The following is a 10,563-nucleotide window of genomic DNA, read 5'->3' on the forward strand; positions in this document are numbered from 1 at the left end:
TGATCATCTCAGGTGGTTATCTCTGGGTTGGTGCACTCCTTTCTGCATAATTAAAAGTCTACTTAAATCCTACCGTGGATTTTTAGTTGTGATGAGTAATACTATTTTTAGTCGTTGAATCGAATCGCACACCCGGGAATCAAAAAGAAACCAATAAATTCGCTAACTTGCCCATCAACTTTATTTTACTTCATGCTTTTGTGGATGTTGAATAAATTGATAAGCGTCTGTATCTTTATTGTAAGTTTGATATTGTTTGGATTTGGTTTCTTGTTCAGTTACAGAAGTGCAGAATAATCACAGAACAAAATAAATATATATAATTTCAAAAAATTCAACTGATACACAGAGCTATTGACGATAGGTCTTTCTGCCCCATTTAAAATCTTGTGTAGTTAGAAAAGAAAGTGGCGGTGAGTGGGTTAAAGTTTACACATTTGTGTTGAAACTTTCTTCCTTAGTCAATTTCATTACAATATAATTAATAAATATTTTGAACACTTTGTGAACGTGTTCCAACTCTTTCCGGATCAGACAACCGTTGACGAATCGGGCGAGATCGATGAATTCTTGGAAGCTCCGTTCCAGATGTCACTCCTTATAAATTCCGTACGACCATTCGAGGTGATGGATGTCATCGGAAACCTAAAACCGAGTAAGGCTCCTGGCTACGACCTAATAACGGGAAGGGTGATGAAGGAGCTACCCAGAAAGGCCATAGTGTTGCTGACGACCATCTTCAATTCCCTGCTGAGAACGGGTTATTTTCGCTCCCACTGGAAAGTCGCTCAGCTCGTCGTCATACCGAAGCCGGGAAAAGATTCAGAAGAGGTCACGTCCTACCGACCCATCAGCCTGCTGCCGGTGATGTCCAAGGTTTTCGAGAGGTTATTGCTCCGGAGGATCCGTCCATTCTTGTCCGAGGAGGGTGTGATTCCGGACCACCAGTTCGGATTCCGACGACATCACTCCACCATCAAGCAGATCCATCGCGTGACGAACGACATAAGACGATCCATGGAGGAAAAGCAGTACTGCTCCGCTGTGTTCCTCAAAATAACACAAGCCTTCGACAAAGTGTGGCACGAGGATTTGCTCTACAAAATTAAGAGTACGCTGCCTCACACCTTTTACAGCATATTAAAGTCATTTTTGTGTGATAGATTCTTCCAAGTGAAGATGGAGGGTGAAGTAACACAGCTGTATCCAATCGAATCCGGCGTGCCGCAGGGAAGCATCTTGGGACCGGTGTTGTGTAACCTATTTACATACGAGCTGCCGACATCTCATGAAACCACTATAGCTACCTACGCCGATGACGTCGCGATCCTTTCGTCCAACGGGATCCGGTTATTGCTGTGCGTGGACTCCAGAGTCATCTCGACGCGTATTTGGGTTGGCTCAGGAAGTGGCGGATTAAAGTCAACGAAACCAAATCCAGCCATGTCACCTTCACCCTCAAAAAGGTAACCTGCCCCTCGGTCACACTGAACAACAAAATTATCCCGCAGGCCGACGATGTCAAATACTTCGGCTTGTTCTTGGATCGCCTACTCACGTGGAAGAAGCACATAGCAATGAAGAGAAAGCAACTGGGCATTAAGTTCGGGAAGTTGTGCTGGCTGATCGGAAGAAGATCACAACTATCCCTCGAAAATAAACTATTGATATACAAGACAGTGCTGAAGCCAGTGTGGACGTACAGCATCCAGCTTTGGGAAACAACCAGCAATTCCAACATAGAGATCCTGCAACGCTTCCAGTCGAAGTGCCTGCGAATCCTGGTGCAGGCTCCCTGGTACGTGACGAACGACACGATACACAACGACCTCCACATGAACACTGTTAAGAGTGAAATCCCCATATTCAGTGCCCGTTACCAAAACAGACTGGAAAACCACCCCAACAGTCTCGCGTTATCTCTCCTAGATAATAGTGACACCCCCCACATACTAAAGAGACACAACACTCTCGACCTCCTCTTTAGAAAATAAAAGTAAGTTTTATTGTTGGTTTTTTATTTGGGTTGTTATTGTCATCGAATTATTTCTTTTTAGTTAAATTTATAATTGTTTATACGAAGATTTCCGATGGGAAATCGTTCCGCTCCATGCTTTTATTTTGTTTTTTCTTTTTTTTCTGTCTTTGCCAAAAACATTCAACTTTTAGCCAGGGATGTTGGCAGGTTGTGAATGAATAATAAAAGATAAAAAAAAAAATTTAAACTATATAACTCGTTTGTATTTAATATTTCCTATAATTCATATATACTATTGCAAATATACTTGTGCTCAAATGTACTGGTTACGTGAACTATCCATTTTGTAATTTAGAAACTTTTGTGATCTGTGGCACTGTGTTCTATTTTTGTATTTTTGTAATTATCCTAGATTGAAACGCGATATCTCAATGTAATAAATTCATAACCTATATTTCTTATGATTTATTTTTCTGTACAATAATAAATTATATTTATTTTTGGTTTGCCTGTATTGATTTTGGTTTTATTGTAGAAATACATCTCAATAATTTATAGAATTATTTATTTCCTTATCTACTCTACTGTCCTAAGTCCGAGAAAATATTACGTTAGGTGAAGTCACCCTCAGGTTTTATGTTTAAAAATACATACAAACAATTTGGTAATAAGGGTATTTTCATATCCACTGGTCTAGGTTAAGTGGCGGTATGGTTTTTTTTAAATACATAAAAACATTTTGGTGATATGGGTATTTTCAGATCCACTCTAGTGCTATCTGTTTGAGAAATCTTTAAATATTCACGGATTCACTTCTACGCATGCGCACTTCAAAACCTGAAATGCTTGTCTACATCGTAACGTATGATTGTTACGCTTTGCGGCTTTGACGACAAAGCTTTATTTGCAATGAATAATTCTATGTCTCAGGACCGGTCTATAGTAAAGACGATCTATAGGGTAACGCCTGGGACGAAAACACAATCCAGAAAGCATTGTTTCATCGTATTATTTTATTTACTTTTTTTTATTCTTTTTGGATCAGTGCATAGACGGTTTGAGAAGCAAGCTGATGTCTTTGGATGGAGATATTCAGGTTCTAGTCGAGGCGAAGAAGGAATACCCGACGATTCTGAGGATGATTTGATGGAATTAATTGAAAGACGTGCGCATCGTTATTTACTTTCTTTATATAGGTAATGTAATATATATATATATATAGAAACAATATAGTTTCAAAATTCTTTTCATTTAGAGTTTTGTTTTGTTTTTTTTTTATTCTGAAAATCAATTCCCAGTCTTTCGGTTTCCTTCGGGAATGTTACAAAACAGTACAATATACAGTATAATATAGAGCGAAAAGATTCTTATTATTGTTTTCTTCTTCGCCATCATCATCCTTTAGTAATTGATACAATAAGAAAACATAATGTAACACAAAAAAAGAATACAACAAATATAAACTAAATTTACCCAAACACACCCAGAAACAAATAACAAATAATAAATCTTAATTACAATACATAGTGTTTCTCTTTCACAGACAAAAGAAGATCCTCGTGTTTTGTTTTTTGTAATCCTCATGTATAACTATATAAGATAATACTTAGAAGTAGCGTATTATAAATATATTTATATAAAAAGATCAGTTCTTTTCTAATACATTTTTAAATGCAATCATAGGAAAATATTTCCGTACTTTACAAAAGTGATTAATAGTGTATGTTTTTTTCTTTTCTTCTTTGAGTATTTTTTTTTTAAACTAAAGATATAATAATAATAATAATAATAATAATAATACTAATGATATAATATTGAATTTTCAAAATGTTTTTTTTTCTCTCTTCGTTTTCTTTAAACATTTATATGTTTGTATGTATGTAGAAATATAATGTCTGGAATGGTCCCAGAACTGAACAAAACTGGTTCCTCGCGCTCCAACACTGCTGGGTCATCGAACTCTTCACTGCTGCAGCCTGATTTCAGAGTGTACGTCCCCATCGATGATGAACCTGCAACAAATAATTTTCATACATTACAACATATTCATTTAATACAAATTTTAAAGTTAAATTCGGCCAGTGTTCAATTAACGAACATATTACAAATTTTGTACGTTAAGTGAATGCAATTAATCGGACGGCGAATCGCATATTTATGATTGTTTCCTTATACTTTTGTACTTCATGTCAGTGTTTCTCAACCTCTCTTTCCTACAAAATCGCTAAGAGTGCAATTTCCTAGGTTTGATACAAGATGACAGTTGTCTTTTCGCGACCCATAGGTTGAGAAACAAATATGTACGTACGAATATTTGTTCCATTACTAATAAATATATAGTTTTTTTTTTCTCACTACTAAAAACGACTAATTGAATTTAGCTTCTTATGTAAGTTAGAAAATATTAAGCGTCAATGAAAAAGGATATCAATAATTTAATTAATTCCAAGGACTTATTCCACTTATTCCACAATCATAGATTATGTAGAACTTAGCAAAGAAGTTTAAAATATAATCTAAAGCCATTATATTATGCAACTCATTATTATTGTTGATAAAAAAAGGTATTACAAAATATTGTAACACGACGGGTGCTTCGTGAACGAAAAAAAATACAAATGTAAAAACATCTTCAAAGTCGGCTGGGCGTGAGTCCCGACGTTGGATGATTCAGGGCGCCACTTCCTTTTATTGAGAGGAAGAACTCTAATAACTGCTTCCTTATGATCAGCAAACTTCTTCTCCGACGGTGGGCCTTGGCTCATCGAGAGCACCAACACCGTCCTTTGGAGCACACAAATATATATCAAAAATCTTCTCCACTGGAGACCTCGACCATCTCTCTTCGCGGTTTGACCTCAATACCAAAACTCAAGAAGCATGCAAAATAATGTAGATATTTTAATACCACATGAAACATAAATTGTATGCATGACAATCAAGTTTTTACTTTGTTTCTATAATTTAAGGTCTTGCAAAATAAAAATATCAAAATAAAGAAATCATGTTTCGTCGATTTTAAATAACTAATAATCAAACTTTTGTTATTTTCTTGAAAGAACCATTCAAAAATTGGTTTTCATCGGATGAAAAGGTTATAGATTATATTTTCTTCTATTTTATTTAATAATTAAGAAATTACATACTTTTAGTTTATTTGAATTAATTAAAATGACACCGTATCGTATGGCATGCATTATGCAACATGTTCCACGATGATGATTATTAAACGCTCCATTACATGAAATGACGAGGCTCTTTGAAACCCAAACCCAGAATATCTTCGAGTCCCATAACATTCGCGTAACATTAAACACGTTTAGAAAGAATTAATCCTCGGATTCGGTCTATGCACCTAATTAGAACTGATCGAGAGCGGATTTCGACCTTTCCAGTTAGATATATTTACCTGTTAGAGATGGCACGGTGTGTCCCATAGCGCCAATCGTCGTTGGAGATTGAACGTCCTGCTGATCGAGGAGAAGCATCGAAGCCTCCGAGGGGTACACAAATATTTGCGGTACATCCTCGACAAACCGGATTTTCATCTGCAAAACAAACGGAAGTCGTGTTATGTCAATAATACATTCTTTGTCGTGGTGAGCTGCTGTCTACGGGCAAGAAGAAGCAAAACCGCATGTGTACCATACCTACATACATACAAAACATACATATATAGAAAGACGCGACAGATGTTTTAGGATCGGTGACAAAAACAATAAACGTCTGATACGTTTCCCAGTGAAATGCCATATTATCTACACTTTCACGGAACAAAACGTCAATTAATTGAACTCGATAGAAAGAAGCTGCAAAAAAGTAGAACCAGTAATTGTTTGCTCTTCTCTAAGTTGTAATAGCATTAATAAACAAACGAAAATAAAGCAATTATAATATGGTCATTTTCGATATGCGTGTTACTAAATTTGATGTATCCACATATTGATGTGTGTTCCAAGATGAAACTTTTTGAAATAGTTCTTGTTATTGGTTATAAAAGAGCAAATGAAAGGGTGAACTCAGGATCAATATATGCACCTGCCGTGTCGATTTCATCATACACTTCAGTATAAAATTTTTCATGTTGAACATGGAAACGTCTTATCGGGGCGAACGAATAAAAAGGTCACATGCACAAAAGTATCTGCGAACTTCTAGACGCTTCCTTTCACGGAGCGAGTAAAATGTGGCCGCAAGTGCACTTCCTTTTTAACTCGCATTTAAATGGAAACGGGGGAAACTGACCTAAACATTATATGGGGGAGCGATCGTCCGATTCAATTGAAGTAAACTCTAAAATTGCTAGTCCCCATTGAAGCCATCCATTGTGATAAGCAAAAATGCGGTCGTCGGAACTAGTTTTTGCGGAGCATCTTGTATGCATGTACGTACGTATGTATGTATGAAAAAGAGAAGAACCCGAAGAACGGGTTTAAGTATGTAAGCTTTATGTCATTACCTTGGGCTTTTTGGTTTTTTGACTAAGATTAGAACGGCCGTTGATGAGAATGTTGTCGTTAATGAAGCTCACATCACAAGGACTCATAGGACCTTCCAACGATCGTTGCTCCTCCTCGTAGTCCACAAATGTCATCGACGTTCCTGGTAATATCGTGATTTCTCCTTCACCAGTCTGAAAGAATAAAAAACAATGAGTAATTGTTATAATAACATCGTGATACAAAGATATAACAAAGTGTACGTTCGTATGAACGTGGTGAAAACCAAGTAACACGTCTATAGAAAGAAATACATTTATATAAAAAAAAAAGTACATTGGTATTAAGAATTTTAGGCAAAACATCCCCTTTATCCGCTCCCGCAACAGTATATCCCTCCTTAATAAGATCATCCAATTGCTTTTTCTTGACCACTGCCACAGCAATCTGCGCCATCAGCTCAAAGATCCGCGTCTCAAACCACGACTTCTCCGTCATAAGAGTCAAGGCCTTCTCCTTGGTTGCAGCATGCGCCATAATGGCCTTCCTAAACTTTTTACCCATGTCCCTAACCTCCTCATAGCCCCCGACCCCTTTTTTGCTTCACCAATATCATCAGACGTACCCGAGCCGCCGACGCATCGCTAGCGCGACGCACAGAAACACCCGGAGCGGAAGCATCACTGGTGCGACGAACCACCTTTCCTGTCGCCTTACTCATCCCGCAAAAAAAAAGTTGACCCTTCGACCCTTGGCCCTTAAACCACCAACCCTTGGGCCCGCTGGCCCTTAGGTACTAACCACCGGTCAAGCTAGACCTCAACTTATGATGCAACCACCACAATCGATAAAACTCCGCAGAAAGGTCAAAGTTTAGTCGCAAAATCCCTCAGCGGTCGTTAGGCATTTTGAAGAACTCGCACAAAAGAAACTAAACAAATCCTAAATTAACCGCTCTGGTCAGGGCGAACGGCGATTGCTCACGCGAAAAAAACTAAAGGGGTGAAACGAGCCTCAGGGGGCTTGACCTGCAGTGGTCAGCACGCCGCTAGTGGCCAAGACCTCGCGAGGGCGGGCCGGACCGCGCCCGCAAAAATTTCTCCAACTCCCGCTACAGCGGCAAAAAATACACAGTCGGAACCGAAGTTCAAGATCACGTGGCTGATAGATAACCAAGTCGTCGCGGAGCAGCTGACTCCGCGCGCAAACAAAAACCACCGCGTCACAATTTATCGACGCCTTATCCGCCGCATAAAAACTCAAGCGCACTATCAGCAAGATAGCGCGAAAAACACATTTTTTTTATACACACGTTTGATTTTTAAACGGCTCGCTAAATCTCAAAACTTTCGTGAATTAATATTCTACGAATAGCAAAACATCCCCCACAGGGGTAAAACCACCCTTCCCAGATCGCGACACCGAGCAAAAACGCAACCCCTAGTCAGACACACCGAGACCCGGAGAAAACCTAAGAAAATGACCAAAATAATGCCTATTGCGCAACGAAAAAATAAAACTAAATAAGAAAAATTCAACCCAATAAACGGAAATGAAATCACACACCTATACGCACCCTGAAGGGAGACCGTGCTCGAGACCCCTTATAATATAAATCAAGTATTACGTAACTCCAAGTGTAATAAATCCCGCGGCAATTAATCATTAATCGTCTCCCACACACAGACACGCAGACGGGCGAAGCAGCACCCCCAGCAGCGCTGATACAACAGCGCCACCGCGAAAAGCACCTAACTCCAGATGGCACCAGCGGTCAAGCAAGCAAAAGAAAACTGACGGGAGAGAATACAACGTGCGTGTTGAACAGGGTCAGCGCGACGATTTTCCCTCAGCAAAAAATAAAGAATTTAATCCCTTTAATGACCAATTAGTGAGAATTAATTTAAATATAAATTTAATTAATTAAATTTATGAAAACCATTCCGTGGGCTGACCAGAGAAGGTAAATAATAATGTGAGTGCAAAAAACAAAGGGGATGAAACAAATTTCAGGGGCTTGATCGCTGGTCTGCAAGCCGCCCTCGGTCAGGTCCTCGCGAGAATTTCTCCAAGTCCCGCGACAAAAAAAGCACCGTCGTTCGAACAAAGTCCGATACCACGTGTTTGGGCGATAGCCGAGTCGTCGCAGAGCAGCTAACTCTACGTCTCAGATAATATCGCGTCACAACTACGTCAACACCTTATCCGCCGCATAAAAACTCGAGCGCGCTATCTGTGCGATAGCGCCTGGAATACAATTTTTTTCTACACGCACTTGATTTTTAAACGACTCACTAAATCTGAAAACTTTCGAAAAATTAGATTCCTCGAAAAGCAAATCAACCTCAAAAACGGAAAAACCACCCTCCCCAAGTCGTAACGCCACCAAAAAACGCAGTCCCTAGATCACGCGGAACAAGACTCGGAGAAAAACCGAAGAAAATACCGAAAATAAAGAAATCGGCAGTCTTAGCCGATTATGCAACAAAAATATAAACCAAAAAAAAACTCTATTCCTGACGAAACGGGGATGTAAAACATACTGCCAACGTTGATAGTTACAGCGTATTGCTTTAAAGGATTATATGTTTATAAATAGCTAATCAACTTCCTATGGAATGTTATGGTCTTGTGGATTTGCATGTATGTTGTTTAATAATAGGTAGTATGAGTCTACTGGAATGTAACTTACCTTAGGTTTTTCGATTTTCCCGGTGCGGATGGTGCCGTCATTTCCAACAAAGTCTTCATCTTTCCGACCTGTGAATTTGAACACGATACAGTTCTGCTGATCCTGCAGGTCGGCCTCTCGACGCGTCGATGGTTTCGTGTGTATGGGACTAGAGTGGAGTATCAAGTCCGGGGTTTGAGTGAGACTAGAGGTATTTTCTTCTTTGTCCGTTTGCTCGGCATTGATCATGGAGACGTCCGGAATGGGACTGGGCAGAGGCATCTTCGGCGGTGGCGTTGAAGGGATGGGCAAACGAGCTGGAGGCGGCTTGTCCACCTGCGGCTTCTGCTTGAGTGTCGGCTTCGTGAATGCCTTCGTGATGATGCTCTTGAAGGTGGCCACTTTAGCGGCTACATCACCGGTATGTTGAGGAGGCTTAGTGGGGCGCTCCGGTCGTGTCTCGAAGATCTTTTTCACCTGCTTCACGACACCGGCTGGTGGTTTTTCCTTCTCGTTCATGACTGGAGCTGGCCCTTTCGGGCGGTTAACGCAAATTGTAAACTTGTTTTCTGCTGATTCGAACAACTGGTTGCTGCTATCTGGGAACTTATGATTGTTTTCCTCCTTAATTGGGTGGTCTTCATCAAGCATATTCTTTAGCGTGGCCGCCTTCCTCATATGCAAACTTAGATACCTATTCTTAAGCTTGCTAACGATGCCGGGACCGTACTGCAGCTCCTCGGAGGAGTCCAAGTCGACACCACTCATCTCGTGGATGATAGTTTCTAGCACCATGTTAACGCTAATTTGCAGAAGCACGTGCTCGATCCACAATCCTTAACACAAGTTTATCCGCACGAAGAATCACTGGCGCAGGCCGCGGATACACTACCGCTAACCGAAGAAGTCGCAGTAGGTTGATGGCTTGCACAGCCGACCGAAACCGAAGCGGCAATCGCTGGAGCACCAGTGGTAGGGGACCGAAGTACGCTCGACAGCTGTTCTCCTCCACCAATACTGGATGCCGGATGTTTTTTTGCCATATCTACAATCTCCGATGTTAATATTAAATACACATATTATTTATAAACATATTTAAAAGAAGGTATATAGCTCACCTCGTTCGCACCACGGATTCGGGATAAAACAGCATCATCAACTGTAACGCACATAAGTAACTGATGTATGGGTGTACTTTGCGTCTTATCGTCTCTATAGCGATCGGAACGTCCTTATCTTAAAGAATAGAACCACGCGTAGTGATCGCATAAGAATCTACTTTCTACTGAACCACCGTTTGGAATTGGAAAAATATTTATATGTATGTATCTACGAGTGGGTGTGTAGTATATATGTGTATAAATTATGAACGTGAGCAGTAGGTAAATAACGAGAATGACGCAATGAACAACGGCAAAATTGGAAATTGCAATTATTCAACAGCGTCATCTGCAAGTACGCGCAAAGCCACCACC

The 10,563-nt window shown here is 39.9% G+C and overlaps 1 protein-coding gene across 1 annotated transcript; it reads right to left on the reverse strand.

The window, feature by feature from the left end:
* Positions 1 to 3,868: 3,868 nt before the first annotated feature.
* On the reverse strand, positions 3,869 to 9,883 carry LOC108563182 (the record flags this gene model as incomplete). The annotated part of the gene is made up of 4 exons (XM_017921789.1): positions 9,110 to 9,883; positions 6,438 to 6,611; positions 5,388 to 5,526; positions 3,869 to 3,990 (listed from the first exon to the last, which is right to left on the reverse strand). Coding segments are annotated over exons 1-4 (1,209 nt in total), but the record flags the coding sequence as incomplete, so codon positions are not given.
* Between the last annotated feature and the right edge of the window lie 680 nt (positions 9,884 to 10,563).

Source organism: Nicrophorus vespilloides, unplaced genomic scaffold, assembly GCF_001412225.1.
Source record: "Nicrophorus vespilloides isolate i.1.1-1 unplaced genomic scaffold, Nicve_v1.0, whole genome shotgun sequence".
NCBI classification, from domain to species: Eukaryota; Metazoa; Arthropoda; class Insecta; order Coleoptera; family Silphidae; genus Nicrophorus; species Nicrophorus vespilloides.